The following is a 23,309-nucleotide window of genomic DNA, read 5'->3' on the forward strand; positions in this document are numbered from 1 at the left end:
TACCGAAGATTGTCCTTTTTGGCCAACCGTCTGGGGCTACACGGAAAGCAGGTCTTCCTTGTCTGGGTCGGGAGGATATCATAAACAAAGATTTAAAGGAAATGGGAACTTCCTGGGAGGATGTAAAGAGGAAGGCTTTAAATAGATTAGGTTGGAGGAGGAGCGTGCGTAGCTGTGTTGGCCTCAGGCGGCTTGGTGCTGCAGTGAGTTATTAGTAGTAGTAGTAGTATATATATATATATATATATATATATATATATATATATATATATATATATATATATATATATATATATATATATTTATATATATATTTTGGTTGGAGTCGCAATTATGTCGGATTTTGTACCAGTACTGTGTCAAAACATTATTCAGATCTTCTGTGATTGGTTGTTGGAATCTTCCGGACTCGTAAACTGACGGAACAAAAATCTGGAAGGAATGAAGTGGAAGACTTGATTTTCTTGGAGGCATCGAAAAATAACGTTGGCCTCTAGGCACTGCATATTCATTGGAAGCATTTACTGTCATCTATTGTTCTTTAAACAAGTTTTATCTCGATAGACAATATTATGTAGGCAATTCTTATCCAAACCTGTAGGCTACTGATACCACAGGGTTAATGTTAAATGTTAAGGAGAAATGGCCTCTTATCGAAGTGAAGAAGGTATTCTTAAAGCTATTAATATAGGATAAAGTTTTAGATGAGAGGCTAGGGCGATACCTGCAATACTCAGAGAAATATCTTGATAAAATGTAGGCCTATATTTCTGAAACATTGACAACAAGCTCCTGATCTTGAAGTGATGTGTAAATGTTTAAGTAGTTTAAATTTGCTTATATATAGGACCAGGGTGTTCAGGATTGACTCACTGCAATAATGGAAAACTTTGTTTTCTGAACCTTTAAATTGAGATGTAGGCTGAGCTACCCTTGCAGCCTAGCCAATGCTGATTGGTAAATTTTCTAATTAACTGGATATTGAGATAGATCAGAAATAGATTTGTGCTTAGAATTAGAATTTCATCCTTAATCCAAAAATAACATTTAGCTTATTTGTGTTGCAAATGGTAACATACTTGTTCAGGGTCTTCTTGCTATCATGGAAAGTAGGGACTTTAGGTAAATAAAACTTTCCAGAATAAAGTTATGGCCTATAAAATCCCCTGGTAATATAATCCCAAGGAAACACTCTGGTAATCCCCAAGAAACACTCAAGAAGTGAAGTTCTGTTTATGCTAATGAAGGTTAGGTTATGTTACACTTCCAATGATGTTGCTTCTCATAAGAGTACATGGTCATGGTGTGTCCAATGACAAACATTTTTTTTTGAGCAAAAATCCCTTATTCTAGAAAAATATAATAGCCTGTTCTTCAGTCCTTGGCAAATCTTAATTTGAACATCCTTGGTGAGACACTATATTCTATTCCTATGTATTGTAAACTAACTGGTTATTGTCCTCACTGATCTTTGCAATCCAAATTCTCAAGTGTTTCTCATATAATACATAAGTAACAAAATATGTCCTGGGAAGGTATTTTCAAGTGACTATCTCTACTCCTCCCTTTCTGTATAATGTAAATTACAGTAAAATTAGTTAATTGACTTCTTGCTACCTTGGAGAGGGTTTAGGTTAGGAAAATGAAACTTTCAGAGATAGATCTATAGGCTAAAATATGTCCTGGGAAGGTATTTTAAAGTACCCACCTCTACTCCTTCTCCATCTAGAGGGCCCTGAAATTTGCCTACATGACAGGTCTATCTATAGCCTACCTACTGAAATTTTGACAAAACAACATTTTGCCTTAATTTTCAGCTACTAGTTACTTTTTCTTTGCCTATTTAATATATAAGGTACTATTTAGTAGCATACTATTAAAGGACTATAAAGGTACTTTATAGTACTAAGGTTGGTAAAATTCTAGTTGATTGACTTTTGGCTATTTCAGAAAGGGGTTAGGTTAGAAAAATGAAACTTCCAGGGTTGGGTCTAAAGGCTAAAGTATGTCCTGGAAAGGTATTTTGAAGTACCCACATCACCTTCTCCCTCTAGAGGGCCCTGAAATTTGCCTGCATGACAGGTTGAAAATTTGACAAAACAACATTTTACCTGAATTTTTAGTTACCAGTTGCCTTTTCTCTGCCTTTAGTTCTAAAAATGCAATTCCTGTTATTTGAGTAGAATTCTGAGCCATATCAATGTTTTTTTTTTCAAAATATAGGAAAATTATTTGCATATCTTTAAAACCTTATAAATTGGGATTTGTCAATGGATTGTTCCTCCCACCTACCCCCTGTCTTCCAGAAATTTCCAGGGGGATGGGGTGTATTGTCAGAAAAGCAACCATCAAATTTGGAATTAGCATAATTAAGGAATAAAGTTCTACAACTTTTACTTTATTTGTATCTTTCCCTCAGAAGGGCCCTAACTGTTCAGTGTTACCCAAGTAAATATTTAAATTTTTTCAAACAGGCCTAGTTTTTATATTGTTCATAACCATTTACTACTTGCCAATAATAAATATAAATTATGTCATGAGAAGATGTTTTTGGATTCCCCCCTTTCCCCCAAATCAAAAATCTCTAAAATAAATCCTTTCTGTTGTTTTACTGGTCTATCTCTAAGCATTTAAAAAAAATGTAAAAAGTGTTTAAACTAGAATTTTAGAAATTTTTGAGTTTGGGGAGAAGGGGGGATTCAAAACGTCTTACCATGACATTATTTGTCCTCTAAAGTTGATTCTAATGTTTTTACTGGTCTATCTCTAAGTGTTTTTGGAACATATAAAAGGTGTTTAAACTAAAATTTTAGAAATTTGTGAGTTAGCAGAGAGGGCGGAATTCAAAACCATCATTCCATGAGATAATTTGTCCTCTAAAGTTGATTGTAATGTTTTTACTGGTCCATCTTTCAGTATTTAGAAATATTTTAAAAGTATTTAAACTGGAATTTTAGGAATTTTTGAGTTGGGGAAGAAGCGGGTATTCAAAACATCTTACTTTGACATGATTTGTCCTCTAAAGTTGATTCTGATGTTTTTACTGGTCTATCTTTAAGCGTTTCAAAAATGTATAAAAAGTGTTTAAGCTAGAATTTTAGAAATTTTTGAGTTATGGGAGAAGGGGAAATTCAAAAACATCTTCCCATGACATAATTTATTCTCTAAAGTCGATTCTGATGTTTTACTAATCTATATTTAAGCGTTTTAAAAAATATATAAAAAATGTGAAAACTAGAATTTTAGAAAATTTTGAATTTGGGGATAGGAGGGAATTCAAAATGTCTTTTCATTATAATTTGTCCTCAAAAGTGGATTGTTATGTTTTTACTCATCTATCTCTCAGCGCTTGATAAATATTAAAAAAAAATATTTAAACTAGGATATTAGGAATTTTTGAGTTGAGGGACAAGGAGGAATTCAAAAACATCTTCCAATGACATAAATTATCTTCTTAATTTAATTTGCTGAAGTCTTTGTTTCTCCACCTCTAAGCACTTTAGATGTATATTAAAGTAGTTTTACTAGAATTTTGGAAATTTCGAGTTGGGAAAAGGGAGAGGAAAATTCATAACATTTTCCTCATGAAATAGCTCTTTGCTTGAAGTTATTCATGCTCTAAATTCATTTCTAAAGTTCTCTCCTTTGCTAAATTATTCCCTTAAGATAATTCTTTCCCGAATGTTCCTTTAAGTCAAGGGTGTAATTTGCTATGGGACGCGGGGGGACAACTTCCCCTCCCAGACATTGGTTTATAGACCTTGGTTATATTACTTCAATAGTAGGATACTAAAATGTACCTTTGTGGTACCAAATGACTTATTTATTGGTTTTACTGTCATTTATATTGTATTTGGGAAGATCAGCTCCAATTTTGCCCCCCCACCCAGGATTTTGACAAAATTACAACACTGCTCCATTTTACCTCTTGTCAAATCCTACATTTAACTAAGAAAGCTTAAATGACAGTCCAATCATCTGAAAAAATTACCCAAAAGTAGTCTTGCGTCTTCTAGTCAAATAACACATCTGTGTCTTGCAAATACCCCCAAGGAGTTATGACAAGCCAAGAACAAAGAAAACACCCCTTTTTGACACAAAAAACCAGGTTTTATTGCATAGCATAAGCGAACTTAAGCAAGGTCTTTAATCAAACAGTTCATGGTAATGAAACTCTAAAAAATGGAATTTCGACACCAGTAGTTACATCAAAAGAATTGCATTTTAATGCTGATTGTAAATATATAAGTCTCATCAGGTTTAGTTTTACCCATCCAAAGTTACGAGAATGAGAAAATTTGCCTAACTTTAGAAAAAAGGAGAAAACACCCCTTAAAAGTGGTAGAAACTTAACGAAAATCACACCATCAGATTCAGCGTATCAGAGAATCCTGCTGTAGAAGTTTCAAGCTCTACAGAACTGTTACAAAGCTCTACAAATCTACAAAACTGTGGAATTTTGCATTTTTTTTTGCCACAAGACAAATCACAGATGCGTGTTTATTTGTTTGTTTATTTTCTTCCCCAGGGGGTATCGGATTGACTCAGTGATCCTAGAATTTCGTGAGAGGGCTCATTCTGACGAAAATTAATAGTTATAGTGCCCTTTCTAAGTGATCAAAAAATTGGAGGGCACCTAGGCCCCCCTCCCACGCTCATTTTTTCCCAAAGTCATCGGATCAAAATTCTGAGATAGTCATTTTATTCAGCATAGTCAAAAAACCTAATAACCATGTCTTTGGGGACGACTTACTCCCCCACAGTCCCCATTGGGGCTGCAAGTTACAAACTTTGACCAGTGTTCACATATAGTAACAGTTATTGGGAAGTGTACAGACGTTTTCAGGGGATTTTTTGGTTGGGGGGGATTGAGGGAAGGGGGTTATAGGTGTTATAGGGGGTAGGGGGCGTAGGATTTTCTAGCATTAAAAAAAAATGGAAAAATAAATATGATAAATTTTTTCAACTGAAAGTAAGGAGCAGCATTAAAACTTAAAAGGAAGAGAAATTACTACGCATATGAGGGGTTCACCTCCTCCTGATACCTTGCTCTTCACGCTAAAGCATTTTAGTAATTTCAGCTATTTATTCCATGGTCTTTGTGATTCACGGGTCATTCTTAAGGAATTAGGACAAAATTTAAGTTTTACTCTAAAGAGCGAGGTATTGACGAGAGGGTGAACTCCTACATATACATTGTAAAAACATACGAGTATAGAAGTTTGTTATGCAAGTTAATTCATAAGTTACATATAATTTTTCTAATAAAAACGTTCGTAAAAATTAAAAGTTCTAGTTGCCTTTTTAAGTAGCTAAAAAATTGGAGGGGTAACTAGACTTCCTCCCCCGCTCCTTTTTTGCTCAAAATCGTCCGATCAAAATTCTGAGGAAGCCTTTTAGCCAAACAAATAAGTTAATATGCGAATTTCGTTTTAATTATTCATGTGCAGAGAGCCAAAATCAAAACATGAGTTATTTCAAGAACGTTCAGAAATTGAATAAAAAAAATAAGTTTTTTTAAACTGAAAGTTAGGAGCGACTTTAAAACTGAAAACGAACAGAATTTACTCTGTATATGAAAGGGGGTGTTCCCTCCTCAACACTCCGCTCTTTACGCTAAAGGTTTTTACTGTTTTAAAAAGTAGAGTTGAAAGAAAGAGTCAAACTTTTGCGCAAAGAGCGGGGCGTTGAGGAGACAACAGCCCCTTTCATATACGGAGTAATTTCTGTTCGTTTTAAGTTTTAATGTCGCTCCATGCTTTCAGATGAACAAACATGATTTTTTTTTTATTTAATTGGTTAAAGGAATGGCTATAAATTGGAAATAGGATGATGAGATACACTTTAATAAACAAGGTTAAAGGCTGAAATTGTCTAAGATAAGTGCTAATTTATGATTATAATGGTAATACAGGATAAAATGTGGGCAAAATAAGCAGTAATGTGCAAAAATTTTCATTTTAATGAGGGGAAGTGGAGGTAGCTGCTTCAAAATATTTTCCCAAGATATACTTTAGTCTGTAGACCTATCCCCGAAAGTTTCATTTTCGTAAACTAACCCCTTTTCAAGATAGCCAAAAGTCGCTAAAATATAATTCTACCCCCCTTTCTTGTTTCTAGGGCTTAGAAGATTGAATATATGACATGTTTAGTATCAGCGTATAATACGCATGTTAATAAAACAATTCTTACTTCGTAATAGCCCAAATCATGTTGGCTATTTCCTGTGGATTTTTCTGTTTCTTGATTTCATCAATGTTGCTTCAGTTTACAGGCATGAAGTTAAAATAAAAGAGTAATATAGGGCATAATGTATGGGAAATAAAACTTCTAAAAATGATTAACCACAAATTTTCCAGCATATTATGAAGTAATAATTGCATTCTTAACAAGTTTCCTTCTTACTACACCCAATTGTTCACTGATACACATGTCTATCATACATTAAAATTGTGACAAAAATGAACTTGTCTTTTGACTCTTCAAAGTGTTAAGATCTTGCTTCTTTCTGCTCCGATTATAATCTGAGTAAAGAAGAAATTTCTTCCATTTTTAAATCATTTTTTTGTTTTATCAAAGCGATAAGACCTTACAGCTGCCAGTTTAGCATTTTTTACTTCATCAAAGTACTAAGGTCTTACAACCCACTACCAAATAGAACATTGTAGAGAGGAGAGTAAAAAACATGTTTACATAATTTCCAAATGATATTGGATCTTGACACATTTATTTGCTAAAAAAAAAACAGGACTACTGATTTACCCTAATTTTGTGTTATCAATCTCCCTTTCATCAGTTTAAGTTTTGGAAGATGCAATTATTTTTCTTTTCATAAAATTGTAAGCAGTATAAGTTATAGGAACATATCCAAATTTACCAAAAAGTAGTCTAATTGAAAACCCAAAGTTAAGGTAAGATGATTTTTGTCAAAATTTAGACAGGTATCTATGCAAACTCTTAAGCCCTAGAAGCAAAGAAAGGTTAGAGATGGTAGCTTGGCAGCACCTTTTATGGGTATATTTCAAGTCTTGCAATCATTTCTGAAAGCTTCATTCACCTAATTCAACTGCTTTTCAAGATAGTAGGAAGCTATTCAACTGGAATTTTGCTGCTATTTGTTATTTTAGAAGATGGTTGAACTAGATGAACAAAAATACAGGAATGTTTTCAGAGCTTTTGCTATAGCCCAGCAAAGTTTTTCGATGTACCACCAGTTCATATTACTTATAGAACCAAAAAATCTGATAGGATGCAATGGTATCTACAATTAAAGATGTTTCCTGCTGCCTAGCAAAAAAAAATTAAATCAAGATTGTTTATCAACAAGACATTTTTGTGCACTGTGCAAATTAATCTTTTTCTCAGCAAAGTGTTTCAGTAGTCCAACAAAAACCGGTTGATCAGTCATTGCTGGTAAAGTTAACTTGTATTTGTTTCCTGTGCTAGCATTTTTGTGAATACGGGGTAAATTTTGGGTTGTTTAATTTCTTAGCTAGGTAGAGAGTGAACATACAACTAGATGCATCTTTTTATGCTCTTTCTTAATATACTAATATTTTATTTTTAGTCCTTAAAGTGACACCTTTTTCTTTATTATGAAATGGCTACCAGAAATTCTGAAAACTCTCTTATAGTAATTGCAAGTTTTACTCATCTAATTCATAAAAGTGTGTTCTGCCACTTTACCACACTCTCCACTCCCCTCACCCAATGCATTTGTACACAGTCTGCTCTGTAGGCTATGCTCGAACTATAGTTTTCAATACTGATAGCTTTATTCTTTTCTTCTTTATCCTTTCTCAGCAAGTGCTAATCAATGGGCTGGAACAAAAGAGTTGGGGTTTTCTAAAAAGAGTGTGAATATTTATTGTGGACTGTATATTTTTTTATTAGAGGGGAGTTGTTAAGTGAAGCAATTTACTGACGTTAGTGACATTAGCAAGTATTTATGACTGTTTAAAAGTTCTTTTTAGAATATTTGGTAACTTTTTTTTTACTGGCAAATAATAGAGAATAGGTTGTTACTTTAAGGATCCCTTTAAGGGTTCACAATGCAATTTGCAAAGGAATCAATTGCTGCATCACCAAAACACTTGTTGTTGATTAAAAGTTTTGGTGAACTCAAAAATTATGGAAATGACAATTAGATTAAAAAATGATGTAGAAGTTTCAGATTGTAGTGTGCTGGATTTCTTTATTATCTGGAATCTCTCCTATTTCTGATACTTGCTAATACTCCATAAAATAGAACACCTAAATTTTCTCTGATTCGTTTGGTTATTTGATTTTTTATAGGGGTTTCTTTGAATAATTGCCTCTGATGTAGGCGATTTGGGTATGGAATTAATTTCTGCTAAGCGATTATCGCAACACAATAAAAGGTTGAAGACGAGAAATTTGATATAAGTTGTTTTCAGTATCTATATAGCTTAGGTGACCCATTAAGGGTGAAAGGGTAGGGCACAGTTGTGATGTTAATGACCATTATCTTTCAAAAAATTGTTGAATGGGGAAAAAAAGGCACTACTCTTTTGGTATTATAGTGTTTCCTTTTCAGAAGTAGTCTTCATGCAGGATCATCTCTAATTCAGGAGAGATCATCAAAAAGTTTTACTAAACACAACTCTTTATCTCCATGATATGGAGTTGTCTTCTTTGCAAGTTTTTAAGCTTTAAAAATTTAGAAGCTATAGAGATATTAGCATGAAAACATCTTACAAGGATATAATTTTTCCTCTTAATTCATTTATGAAAGATTGTTTCTTCTAATGCTACTCTTTTTCAAGGTGACAAAAAACCCTTATCTAGAATTTTTCATTAAAAATCGATTCTTTCTCAGTAATTTTGCTATCTGCTAAATTTGTTCCTAGAAACCAAACAGTTTGTCCTCAGCAAAAATGCGGAAATTTTTATTTTTGGCCAGAAGAGGGATGATGGATGAATGTTTATTTTTATTTATTTTTTTATAGTTGTTTTTTCAGGGGTGATTATATTGAATCAATAGTACTAGAGGGTCGGGAGAGGCGGATTTAAACATAAATTAATAGTTCTTATGCCCTTTTTAAATGACCAAAAAGATTGGAGGGCTACTAGCTCCCCTCCCAAGCCCCTTTTTCTTTGAAGTCGTCGGATCAAAATTTGAGATAGCCATTTTGTTGAGCATGTTAGAAATATCCAATAACTATGCCTAGCATGACCCCCCACATCCCCTGGGGAAAGGGCTGCAATTTATGAAATTTACCCACTGTTTATGTATAGGAGTTGTTATTGGGAAGCATACAGACTTTTTTTGGTGGTGGGGGGATTTTCTGATTGAGGTTGGTTTCACGAGAATTTCCCGTGAGGAGGGAAGTTTTCAGGGTAAACTGTAAGAGCATGTTGAGGGGAATGTTGAAAAGTGATTGGAGGATAATCACCCCCTTGCTCTTTTTAGATTCCCTACTCTTAAAACTGTTCGAAATTATGGTATAATCATTTTTTCAGAATAGTCGAAAGGTCTAATAATTTTGCCTCTGGGGATAACATGAACCCTCATAGCCCTTGGGGTTGCGTTTTAAATTATGTAATTTGTTCATTGTTTAGATATAGGATTTATTATTGGTTAAGGGGGCATGTTTGATCTTGGGTGTGTCCAAAAAAGGGTAAGGGTATTAGGGTGAAACTTCAGGGAATGTTGAACTAAATCAAAAGACACCATGTGCATCCAGGTTGTCAACAAGGTGTATCTGCAATATTTCAGGAACGGCTGAGAGTATTAAGTTAAAACTCTCAGGGCATATTTACAGGGGTAATGGAAACTGATCAGAGGGCCATCAGTCCTCCTTTCATGGCTTTTTTAGCTGCCCTCCACTAAACACATCCAATAAAGATTTTAACATAGACATGTGTTTCAAAATTGTCAAAAGTCGCAGTGACTATGCCTCAAGGAATGAGATGACGCGCCCCCCCAGCCCTCAGGATAAGAGTTGAAACTTATTTAATATGCCCATTGTTTGGCCTAACTATAAGATTTTTCATTGAGAAAGGGGAATTGTTTAATCCTGGGGCCTGAAAAGGCGAAGTGTGTTAAGGTGAAACTTCATAGAATGTTGTGGGAGATGAACTAAATCAAAAGACTATATGGATCTTGGTGCTTAACAGTGCAAATCTCTTAATATCTCAGAAACTGCTAAGGGTATTAAGTTGACCTTTTCAGAGAATGCTGAAGGGGGTGTTGCACTAAATGAAAAGAAACTAAGTGTATCCAGGTTGTCAAAAGCGTGTATCTGGAAGAAAGTAGATTGATCTCAGGAAGGGTTATGGACATTAAGTAGAAACTTTCGAGGACTGCTAATGGATTTTGAACTAAATCCAAAGGCAATTTGTGTATCAAGGTTGTGGAATATCTGCAGCATCTCAGGAGCAGTTAAAGGTATTCAGTTGAAGCTTTTAGAGAATGTTGAGGGGATGTTGAACTTAAACGAAAGACACTTTGTGCCTCCCAATTGTCAAAAGTGCCTTTTGCAATATCTTAGGAAAGGCTAATGGTATTTAGTTGAAACTTTCAAGGAATATTGAGGATGATGCTGAACTAAATCAAAAGATTTTATGTGTATCCAGGTTGTCAAAATGATGTGCGTAATATCTCAGGAATGGCAAGGGTATTAAGACATAATTTCCAGCGAATACTGAGAGAGACATTGAAATAAATCATGTGACACTATTGGCATCCAGGTTGTCAAAAGAACATTTCTGAAATATTTAAAGAACAGCTAGAATATTATTTTTGAAACTTCAGGGAATTTTGACAGGGATGGTGAACTCAGTCAATAGGCATTATGTGCATCCGGGTTGTCAGAATGACATCTTTTCAATACCAATCTTAGCTCAAGCCCTCTAGTTGTCTTTGGGTCTTCTAGATGCTTGTATGGTATACTAGAAAATACATGTTAGATTGATTACTGGTTTTTACAAAAATAATGTCGTAGTTGTTAAGTATAAAGCGAGGTTAGCTAGTTCATAATGGAGTTTGAAGTTAAGCAGGGTTGTCTCTTAGCCTATTTATATGGGTTGATTTGATGGCTTTGTCCTAACTAACACAACAAAGGCTATTTAAGGACATGGTATCAAATGAGAAGACTCAGCTATCCTAGACTAAAATTATTGAGATGATTTAAGTGTCCTAGATAAAACTGGTAGCAAACGTGAATGAAAATTTATATGTTCTAGGTATTCAGGATGCAAGAACAGGTTTAAAACTAATATTAAGAAAACTAAATTGCTTAACAGAAGCAGAATGAAGAATAAAGTGATGAAAAGTGAAGGTCTAGATGATGATGATGATCAATGAGAGTTGAAAGTTAATGTTATGTTAGGAAAATATTTGCCTAGTGAATAGCCTTACTTGCCTTTTTACTGTTATTTGTGAGGATGGTAAATGCAACAAAGGCGTAAAAAGTTCAATAGCTAAGATAAATTTTTTTTCGAGCTTGAAAGAATAGAAAGATATGTTAGGACATTGGAAGCCATGGTAATGACAATGGTCACATATGTCTCTGAAATATTCTTCAAATGACTGAGGAAGATATTAGATGTTTTCTCAGGAATGGTCTTAAAGATAGCTTTAAGCAGTTGTTTGAGTGAATGTATATCAACCAATAAACTTTACAAAAAAGTGACTTTATTGCACTTTCTAGCAGTGGTGTAAATTCACGGAAATTAGAGGAAGGGGGACCAAAAATTTATTTTACTAAATCTAGGGGGGTCAATCTTATGTTTTTTTTTCAATCAAAATACCAAACAAGCCGTCTTTAATGATTATACCAAAAATGGCCATCTTTCAAGAAAGGAGGGAGGGGACAAAGAAATCTTGTGCTCCCCCCAATTGATGCCATTGCTTTCTACGGCTGTAACGAAAGAAGTGCTAGTGTGGGTAGGTCGTGTTTGATAGACAAAGGGTTATAGATTGCCAAAAATCTGGCTTTTTTGGCCATCAATCATGTGCCAAACCGAAAGTTGTCTTTGCATGGGTGAAAAAGGTCATAAGAAAATATTTAAGCTGATTGGAATCCCGTGGGAGGGAATAAAGAGTGAAGCTTGAACAGACATGAGTGGAGGAGAAGCATGTGCAGTTGTGCTGGCCCCAGGCAGCTTAGTGCTTCAATTAGTTGTTAACTGTGCTAGTGCTGTACATATTTGTTTAACAGATCCGACAGTAGTAGTGCCGAACAGAACAGTGCTGAACAGATTGAAATGTGTTGCTTGATTCTGATTCTTAACTAGTTGTAAAGTATATACAGTTTGCGAAATTGGCTGTGTACTTGACATATTGAAGCTTGGACATCTAAATTGCAAGACTAGCCTGATCTTAGGGAGCAATTGATGAGGTTAAAAGGGATTTGTTAATAAAGATTTTATTGGATATAGGCCTTCCAACACGTTTTGTAGAAATATTATTTCATATTTGTTCGTTAGTTAAGATGGTAGTAAGGGTTGGGAGATTTGTCTCTAGAGTTGTGGTGAGTAGACTTAGAGTACAGCAAGGCTGCATGGTTTCACCAAGATTGTTTTCACCGTATCCGGATAATTTAGAGGACAAGTTTGAGAAAAACAAGATGCCAGTGGTACAGTTTAATTTGACGCGGTTTTTTACTTTAATGTTTGCTGATGACATTGTCCTGTTGGCTGACTCAGTAAAAATCTACAAAGGCTTTGAACATTTTAGAGGAATATCTACTAGAGAAAAAGCTAATACTTAATGTTAGAAAATCAGTGGTCTTGGTTCTTGGGAGAATTGAGAAGGGGGCGAAACAGGAGTTTCGGTTAGTAATGGAAAATTTACCTCTTGTGGATGAGTCTCTTTACTTGGGATGTAGGTTAACAAAGGGGGATAAATAGGGCAAGCATGTAGTATTAGTTGAGTTAAGGAAAAGAGGCTTAGGGTAATAGGAATAGTTCTAAGTAGTTGCTTTAGGTCAGTAGGTCTTGGATATAAGTCCAGAAGCGGGTGTTTGAGACCAAGACTAGATTGGTAATGGAGTATGGTGCAGAAACTTGGGGTTTGATAAGGATGTTATATTAGAAAGATTACAATAAAGAATTATAGAAGGATGCTAAGTTTAAGTGAGAGGTCTAATAGCTTAATTATTAAAAGTGATTCGGGGATTTTATCATTAAGAAGTAGGAGGCTAGTAAAAATGGTGAAGTATTTGGAAAGAGGCGGAAGTATGGAAAAGCATAGGTTAGTGAAGGAAGCAACCGCGGAGTCTATGTTAGACGGAAGAAGATGTTTGTGGATGGGACAGATTAAGGTAATTTTGTATTCATGTGGAATGTTTGGTAAAGGTTTCCAAACAGGTATATTCTATTTCATTTGATCAGGAAATTCAGAAGTGGGGTGCCAGGTCGGAACGTTTGATTTTCTTGATTGATATTCTGGGTTAAAAGAGTCGTGGGGAGAGAAGAAAGAATTTTTAGAATTTTAGAGCTGGGCTATCTAGGGAGGATATGAAGTGGGTAATATCTTGTAGAAGTAAGTTTATACCACTTGGAGGAAGAGAAAGAAATTTGAAAAGGGTTAGAATGAAGAGTGATCCTTACAGTTGTCTTGATGTGCGAAGGGTGAAGGGAAATTTATTGGATTTTCTGGGGAAGAGTGAAGGGTTAAGGGTTTGGAGAAGAGAAATTTTGCAGTGAATGAGTGGGATGAGCATTGGGTGAAAAAATTGCTGGGGTTAGGGTATTTTATTAGTAACTAGCTGTTGGGGTGGCGCTTCGTGCCACCCCAACACCTAGTTGGTGGGGGTGCTTCGCGCCCCCCCAAGCCCCCCGGGCGCGCAAGTCGTTACGCGTCATATTAGTTACGCGCCATTGTAGTTGTGTCCCTGTGTCCCACCTGTGAATATAGATAGATGTATATATATATATATATATATATATATATATATATATATATATATATATATATATATATATATATATATATATATATATATATATATATATATATATATATATATATATATATATATATATATTTAACTACGTAAAACTTGCGAATGTACAACATTCTTGCCTGTCCCATTGTCTGTGCATATAAATAGATTGTCAGGTTTACCGACTCTTGAACATGCAACATATAATTGTCCATGGGAAAAACAATCTGTATTCAGATCTATACTTCATTATTCTAATGATTGCCCTTGAGCTTTGTTGATGGTGATTGCTAATCGAACATTTCCTGTGTCCCTGTCGTCATTTATATATCCCCCTGTGCCCCCCGGCGTCCCCATTGTTGTTGTTTCCCTGTGTCCCGGTCGTCATTTGTGTCCTGGTGTCCCAGTCTGTAATTTCTCTTTGAGTGTCGCGGTCGTCATTTATATTCCCTATGTCGCGGTGTCCCGGTCGTCATTTTTGTCTCGGTCGTCATTTGTGTTCTGGTGTCCCGGTCTGTAATTTCTCTTTGAGTGTCCTGGTCGTCATTTATATTCCCTGTGTCCCCGTCGTCATTTGTGTCCCGGTGCTTTGTTGATGGTGATTGCTAATCGAACATTCCTTGTGTCCCGGTCGTCATTTATAATTCCTATGTCCCGGTCGTCATTTGTGTCCCGATGCCCCGGTGTGTAATTTCGTCAATCAACAAACATGACGTCAGTCGACCCACAAACATGACGTCACTCGACACACAGACAACTTATTTTTATATATATAGACTAGCTGTTGGGGTGGCGCTTCGCGCCACCCCAACACCTAGTTGGTGGGGGCGCTTCGCGCCCCCCCAAGCCCCCCCGCGCGCGTAAGTCGTAACGCGCCATATTAGTTACGCGCCATTGTAGTTGTGTCCCTGTGTCCCACCTGTGAATATAGATAGATTTATATATGTGTTTCAAACTACGTAAAAATTGCGAATATACAACATTCTTGGCTTTCCCATTGTCTGTCCATATACAAAGCCGTATGTACTAATAATGACGTCATATGCAAACGCTCTTTTTACAAACAAACAAACATGCATACACACAACTCGTTTTTATATAGATAGATAGATAGATAGATAGATACAATACAAATTAACTACGTAAAACTTGTGAATATACAACAGTCTTCGCTGTCCCATTGTCTGTGCGTATAAATAGATTGTCAGGTTTACCGACCCTCAAAGATGCAACATACAATTGTACATTGGTAAAGCAATCTGTATTAAGATCTATACCGCATTTTTCTAGTGATTGCCCTTGAGCTTTGTTGATGGTGGTTGCAAATGCTAATCGAATTGGGAATTGCAATCTTTTAAATTGAAAAAGCAGATCCGTTGGAATCATGGGAATGCGAGGAATAAGAACAGCCTCACCCTCATAAGGCCCTGTCAAGATTGTGGTATCTATTAGGTTTTCCATTGTTTTTTTTTTACGGCAAGTCGCGTGCCATTGCAAAGCTTTGGTGGGTTGATATTTCTTAAAAGTATTATTGGTACGCCTATTTTTAGTTGTAGCAGGTGTGGTGGACACCCTGAAGGATCTATGGAATTTAAAAATTCAGATGGATAATTAACCGCTTCATTTGGTTCCGAAATACAAATTAACTGCGTAAAACTTGAGAATATACAACATTCTTCGCTGTCCAATTCTCGCTGCATATAAATAGATTGTCAGGTTTACCGACCCTCGAACATGCAACGTACAATTGTCCATGGGAAAAACAATCAGTATTAAGATCAATACCACATTTTTCTAATGATTGACCTTGAGCTTTGTTAATGGTGATTGCAAATGCTAATCGAATTGGGAATTGCAATCTTTTAAATTGAAAATGCAGATCTGTTGGAATCATGGGAATGCGAGGAATAAGAACAGCCTCACCCTCAAAAGGCCCTGTCAGGATTGTGGCCTCTATTAGGTTTTCCATTGTTTTTTTTACGGCAAGTCGAGTGCCATTGCAAAGCTTTGGTGGGTTTATGTTACGTAACAATATTATTGGTACGCCTATTTTTAGTTGTAGCACGTGTGGTGGAAATCCTGAAAGATCTATGGAATTTAAAAATTCAGATGGATAATTAACCGCTTCATTTGGTTCCAAAACTGTGTCGACTGACTTGTAAAGGACTGCCTGGTCTTGAATCTTGGTCAAAAAAATATTGTTGATTTCGTGGACGTCTATATTTTTGGGTGCGAGAATCGCTCTTTCACTTAGCCATTTATTATTTTTATAATTTTTTAGAATATTCGGAAATACTTTTTCAATCAATTCATTTTTGGACGTCACTAAATTACAGAAATCAGCAGGTAGTTGTATACGTCCTGAAATTGAGTCTACTGGGAGCTTTCCGTTTCCCATTGCTAGCAATTGATCTGAAAATGTTTGACCAGAGTCATCGTTTTGCAATCGGACACGCATATTTGTAGTTAATTTTAATGTTTTTACGTGTGCCCATAAATTAGAATTTTTCAGGCATGCATTCATTTCGTCTGCAGGAGTTGATCTAGGTATTATAGGTAATGTTTGCCTGAAATCTCCCGCAAGCAATATTAAGGTGCTGCCAAAGGGTTTCGACTTCCCTCGCAAATCTTTCAAGCATTGATCCAGAGCCTCGAGCGATTTTTTGTGTGCCATTGTGCACTCATCCCAAATAATAAGTTTGCATTGCTGCAATACTTTACCCATCCCAGATGATTTGGAAATATCGCACGTGGGAGTTTCTGTAGAATGCAAGTTCAGAGGCAATTTCAAAGCGGAATGAGCAGTTCTTCCACCAGGCAGCAATGTTGCGGCTATTCCGGACGACGCAATTGCCAACGCTATATCATTTTTAGATCGAATTGATGCCAGAATCAGTTTTATCACAAACGTTTTACCAGTACCTCCTGGCGCATCCAAAAAGAAAATTTCTCCAACGTTGTTATCGACACAATGCATTATCGTATCATAAATGTCTTTTTGTTCCGACGTTAACTTGGAAATGTTATTTTGTACATACGACAATAGATCACTCGTACTGTAACTTTGTTCACGATCCAATTCTACACATGTCGAAACAGCAGCGATACGGTTAGGTGAAGGCATTCCCAAACCCTGAAGAGGTTTGTTTGCCATACTTATGCAAATATCTTCTATAACAACTAAAGTGTAGTTATAAATTTCTGGTGTAAAATCAAAAGTCATGTCTGACGTCTCTAACTGTTTTCGATGAAGTATATCTTCGGACATTTTTGACTTATATAAAGGGTTTCGACTTCCCTCGCAAATCTTTCAAGCATTGATCCAGAGCCTCGAGCGATTTTTTGTGTGCCATTGTGCACTCATCCCAAATAATAAGTTTGCATTGCTGCAATACTTTACCCATCCCAGATGATTTGGAAATATTGCACGTGGGAGTTTCTGTAGAATGCAAGTTCAGAGGCAATTTCAAAGCGGAATGAGCAGTTCTTCCACCAGGCAGCAATGTTGCGGCTATTCCGGACGACGCAATTGCCAACGCTATATCATTTTTAGATCGAATTGATGCCAGAATCAGTTTTATCACAAACGTTTTACCAGTACCTCCTGGCGCATCCAAAAAGAAAATTTCTCCAACGTTGTTATCGACACAATGCATTATCGTATCATAAATGTCTTTTTGTTCCGACGTTAACTTGGAAATGTTATTTTGTACATACGACAATAGATCACTCGTACTGTAACTTTGTTCACGATCCAATTCTACACATGTCGAAACAGCAGCGATACGGTTAGGTGAAGGCATTCCCAAACCCTGAAGAGGTTTGTTTGCCATACTTATGCAAATATCTTCTATAACAACTAAAGTGTAGTTATAAATTTCTGGTGTAAAATCAAAAGTCATGTCTGACGTCTCTAACTGTTTTCGATGAAGTATATCTTCGGACATTTTTGACTTATATTTTTCCCATAAATCTGTAGGAGCTGATGGAGAGCAAGTTGTTAAAATGATGCCAAACAATGCACGAATTTGACTTGGGGTTGACGTTTCGCACGCGTCATTGATGCAGTTATCCCAGTGTTGGTCATTCTCCAATAAATTCAGAGCTTGGCATGCACTACGGTAAGTGTCATGTATAGTACCATTTACAGTCCTCAAATACTCAAAGGATGTCGGACCGGGTACATTCACCAAAAGCAGGCGTAGAAAGAAGCATTCATGTTGATTGGGGTGAACGGTGTAGAGTCTTCCTATCGTGGTATCTTTGAAGATGGTAGGTTGGCCGTCGACTGACTTACCCTGTTTTCGACGTTCAAATACTTTATTTTTAGTATTCCACGTGTAATACGAAGGCACTTCAGTATACAGCAGTTTTTTCGCAAAAGAATCATTTTTGCAAAGCGAAAAAAAAGCTGTTAATGTTGTATCCGGTGGATTCAGGACTCTTTGTTGCACGTTGGTTTCCGTGAAATAAACACGTTGACCATTCTGTAAATGTACCGCTAAGTGAATAACAGCTGGACTACGTTCATGTATCGGAAATGAAAGAATTCGCCAAACAGCTTCATTACTGCTTATGTATCTTCCAGCCTGATATTCTACGATTTCATCGAAATCTTTGATTTCGGACTGCAAGCCAAAAACTGCCATGTCACTGCCTTTGTTGACGTATTTACATATATATTTGATTGCCTTTACGGAGTTACAGTATTCAACGTTTATGTGTGCATTAAATGTTTTTGATAATAAAGGGGAATATGGAACAACCCACTGGTTATCTACTTCGATGGTGGTACCGTTACGCTTCTTTATTATTGCTGTTTTACCGCCATCTTCAGTAGATCTTCTTCTATATTGTGGGTAACCATCATTGCCAGTAATTGTTTTGGGTACTAAAAGTCGAGGATATTGCTTTGTGCACCTTCCTTTGGCCATGCATGGTGAATTTTCGTTCAGTGCACCGCAAGGTCCATGTATCATATTTTTTACAATAATATCATGTAACCCCTTATCGACATTTTTATCAGGTATTTCAGCGGAAATCACATCATCAATTTCGTTTGAAGTAATTTTTTTATGTAGCCAGATTAGTATATGTGCGTGTGGCAAACCTCGTTTTTGCCATTCCACTGAGTACATCCAGCATCGCACTGACCCAAACACTTCATGTTTTACAAGGTAGTTTATCAGTGATTTCAACTTTTGCCGGAAGACACGTGCCGTAATGTCATGCCTATGAACCGCCGATTGTCCTTGATGTAAAAGCTGCAGTATCTCGTCCCAAGATTGATTACATGTAAATGTAATAAATAAATCTGGACGACCATAGAGACGAACATACGCAATAGCATCTTGAGCATATTCATGCATATGACGGGGACTGCCAACTTATGACGAAGGTAAAATTGTTAATCTTCCAACGTTTGTGGTATTACCGTCATTTATAACTGCATCTCGCAAATGAATGTATTGTTCAGAGCGGAGCTTGGTCTGATTCAGGCGGATATATAGCAAACGTTCTGATTCAATTTTAGCATACATATCAACCATAAATTGGTGAAACAATTCACGGCATTTTAAAATATAATTTTCTTCATCCTGCCGAATCATTAGTCTATAGGAATAATAATGCATTGCACTGCATTTCTTATTCATTTCTTTGTTAGTGGCTGGATTCATCAATTTAATATTAAAGTGATAGCCGTCGGCTCCATCCCAAAAAATGATAGGATATTGTAGGGCATCGTAGCATCGATGAGTTTCAGCAATTCTTAACAACTGAGCGTTTCGCTTATGTAGAATAATATCTCGAGGTAAAAACTGATCACCGACCATAACGATTGCCACTTCGTCGATAGTCGGAGCATTGTATCTACGCACATGTTGGCCAGGAGGCGTTTTGTCAGCGGAAATAACAATTTTATGAGTATCAGTAGGCATCAAATCGATGGCTGTTTTGAACAGACGCACTAACTTATTATTTTCGTGGAAAAGATGTTGCAATTGGGAAACAATTGTCCTTTCAACGTTGGGAGAAATTTCGCAACGTGCATTCAATTCAGAATTTCTATCACTGATGAAGTACAATTGTAAAAATTTATGATTCTCGCCTGAGAATGGTAGAAGGGACCCTGCTTTATGATAAATTTGCCCTTTTACTTTGAAAGTAGACATAAATTGATCTGGATTTTCGATTTGGGCTCCAAACGACGTCATTTGGAAACATGAGTTGTATTGTCTGATTTTTGACAAAAAACGCTTAGATTCTGACGTAGTTCCAGTAAGGAAAGTCTTCAATGGCTCTGGTGGTGCAGCCAATAGAGGAAGTTTAACTTTTCCTGAGGCGCAACACATTCCCATTGTTTCACCATTGAATTTCAAGGCCTTGCAATAGGGACAAATTATAGACATTGTCCCGATTTGAACAAATCTACTCAAGCTATAATCATCGACTGGGTTGTGCCTGAATGCCAGGCGATAACTTTCAGATTGCTCTGATTCCTCGGCACGCTTTCTTTTCTTACTTTCTCTATCAGCAGCAAGCCTGTTTCCCTCCTGGTCTTTTGATTCCTCGGCACGCCTTCTTTTTTCACTTTCTCTTTTAGCAGCAAGTCTGCTTCTGCGTTGCTCTAGTAGTTCCTCGGCACGCCTTCTTTTTTCACTTTCTCTTTTAGCAGCAAGTCTGCTTCTGCGTTGCTCTGGTAGTTCCTCGGCATGCTTTCTGTTCTTTCTTTCTCTATCAGCCTCAAGCCTGTTTCCCTGCTGGTCTTTTGATTCCTCGGCACGCCTTCTTTTTTCACTTTCTCTTTTAGCAGCAAGTCTGCTTCTGCGTTGCTCTAGTAGTTCCTCGGCACGCCTTCTTTTTTCACTTTCTCTTTTAGCAGCAAGTCTGCTTTCGCGTTGCTCTGGTAGTTCCTCGGCACGCTTTCTTTTCTGACTTTCTCTATCAGCAGCAAGTTTTTTGGCATAGACTCTTTGAGCATCTTCATCAGTCATTATAAACTTAAGCATTAATAGAATTCTACGCGAACATACGTCTTATATAACTTGAATGACGTCACGCCTTCAAAGCAAAAATGATGGCAACTAATTTCATGACGTCAGCCGAAACATGACGGCGAACATATGTCTTATATAACTTGAATGACGTCACCTTCAAAGCAAAAATGATGGCAACTAATTTCATGACGTCAGCCGAAACATGACGTCACCTGATCCATCCACAGATCCACACACAGACAACTTATTTTTATATATATAGATATCCCGGTGTCCCGGTCGTCATTTGTGTCCCGATGTCCCGGTGTGTAATTTCGTCAATCAACAAACATGACGTCAGTCGACACACAAACATGACGTTACTCGACACACACACACACACAGACAACTTATTTTTATATATATACTAGCTGTTGGGGTGGCGCTTCGTGCCACCCCAACACCTAGTTGGTGGGGCGCTTCGCGCCCCCCCCCCAAGCCCCCCCCCGCGCGCGTAAGTCGTTACGCGCCATATTAGTTACGCGCCATTGTAGTTGTGTCCCTGTGTCCCACCTGTGAATATAGATAGATTTAGATATGTGTTTCAAACTACGTAAAAATTGCGAATATACAACATTTTTGGCTTTCCCACTACTGGGAGCTTTCCGTTTCCAATTGCCAGCAATTGATCTGAAAATGTTTGACCAGAGTCATCGTTTTGCAATCGGACACGCATATTTGTAGTTAATTTTAATATTTTTACGTGTGCCCATAAATTAGAATTTTTCAGGCAAGCATTCATTTCGTCTGCAGGAGTTAAACTACGTAAAAATTGCGAATATACAACATTCTTGGCTTTCCAATTGTCTGTGCATATACAAAGCCGTATGTACTAATAATGACGTCATATGCAAACGCTCTTTTTACAAACAATCAAACATGCATACACACAACTCGTTTTTATATAGATAGATAGATAGATAGATACAATACAAATTAACAGCGTAAAACTTGCGAATATACAACATTCTTCGCTGTCCAATTGTCGCTGCATATAAATAGATTGTCAGGTTTACCGACCCTCGAACATGCAACGTACAATTGTCCATGGGAAAAACAATCAGTATTAAGATCTATACCACATTTTTCTAATGATTGGCCTTGAGGTTTGTTAATGGTGATTGCAAATGCTAATCGAATTGGGAATTGCAATCTTTTAAATTGAAAAGGCAGATCCGTTGGAATCATGGGAATGCGAGGAATAAGAACAGCCTCACGCTCAAAAGGCCCTGTCAAGATTGTGGCCTCTATTAGGTTTTCCATTGTTTTTTTTTACGGCACGTCGCGTGCCATTGCAAAGCTTTGGTGGGTTGATATTTCTTAAAAGTATTATTGGTACACCTATTTTTAGTTGTAGCACGTGTGGTGGAAACCCTGAAAGATCTTTGGAATTTAAAAATTCAGATGGATAATTAACCGCTTCATTTGGTTCCAAAACTGTGTCGACTGACTTGTAAAGGACTGCCTGGTCTCGAATCTTGGTCAAAACAATATTGTTGATTTCGTGGACGTCTATATTTTTGGGTGCGAGAATCGCTCTTTCACTTAGCCATTTATTATTTTTATAATTTTTTAGAATATCCGGAAATACTTTTTCAATCAATTCATTTTTGGACGTCACTAAATTACAGAAATCAGCAGGTAGTTGTATACGTCCTGAAATTGAGTCTATCGTATCATAAATGTCTTTTTGTTCCGACGTTAACTTGGAAATGTTATTTTGTACATACGACAATAGATCACTCGTACTGTAACTTTGTTCACGATCCAATTCTACACATGTCGAAACAGCAGCGATACGGTTAGGTAAAGGCATTCCCAAATCCTGAAGAGGTTTGTTTGCCATACGTACGCACAAATCTTCTATAATAACTAAAGTGTAGTTATAAATTTCTGATGTAAAATCAAAAGTCATATCTGACGTCTCTAACTGTTTTCGATGGAGTATATCTTCGGACATTTTTGACTTATATTTTCCCCATAACTCTGTCGGAGCTGATGGAGAGCAAGTTGTTAAAATGATGCCAAACAATGCACGAATTTGACTTGGGGTTGACGTTTCGCACGCGTCATTGATGCAGTTATCCCAGTGTTGGTCATTCTCCAATAAATTCAGAGCTTGGCATGCACTACGGTAAGTGTCATGTATAGTACCGTTTACAGTTCTCAAATACTCAAAGGATGTCGGACCGGGTACATTCACCAAAAGCAGTCGTAGAAAGAAGCATTCATGTTGATTGGGGCGAACGGTGTAGAGTCTTCCTATCGTGGTATCTTTGAAGATGGTAGGTTGGCCGTCGACTGACTTACCCTGTTTTCGACGTTCAAATACTTTATTTTTAGTATTCCACGTGTAATA

At 36.7% G+C, this 23,309-nt stretch overlaps 1 protein-coding gene across 1 annotated transcript in view; it reads left to right on the forward strand.

The window, feature by feature from the left end:
• Nucleotides 1–546: 546 nt before the first annotated feature.
• The window catches only part of LOC136040267 (rho GTPase-activating protein 1-like), an 82,287-nt gene continuing 59,524 nt past the window's right edge, over nt 547–23,309 (forward strand). The window contains exon 1 of the mRNA XM_065724502.1: nt 547–667. Within this exon, the coding sequence (XP_065580574.1) occupies nt 643–667 (25 nt within the window). The 5' untranslated portion in view covers nt 547–642. The remainder of the gene's footprint in view (nt 668–23,309) is intronic.

This window comes from Artemia franciscana, chromosome 2, assembly GCF_032884065.1.
Source record: "Artemia franciscana chromosome 2, ASM3288406v1, whole genome shotgun sequence".
NCBI classification, from domain to species: domain Eukaryota; kingdom Metazoa; phylum Arthropoda; class Branchiopoda; order Anostraca; family Artemiidae; genus Artemia; species Artemia franciscana.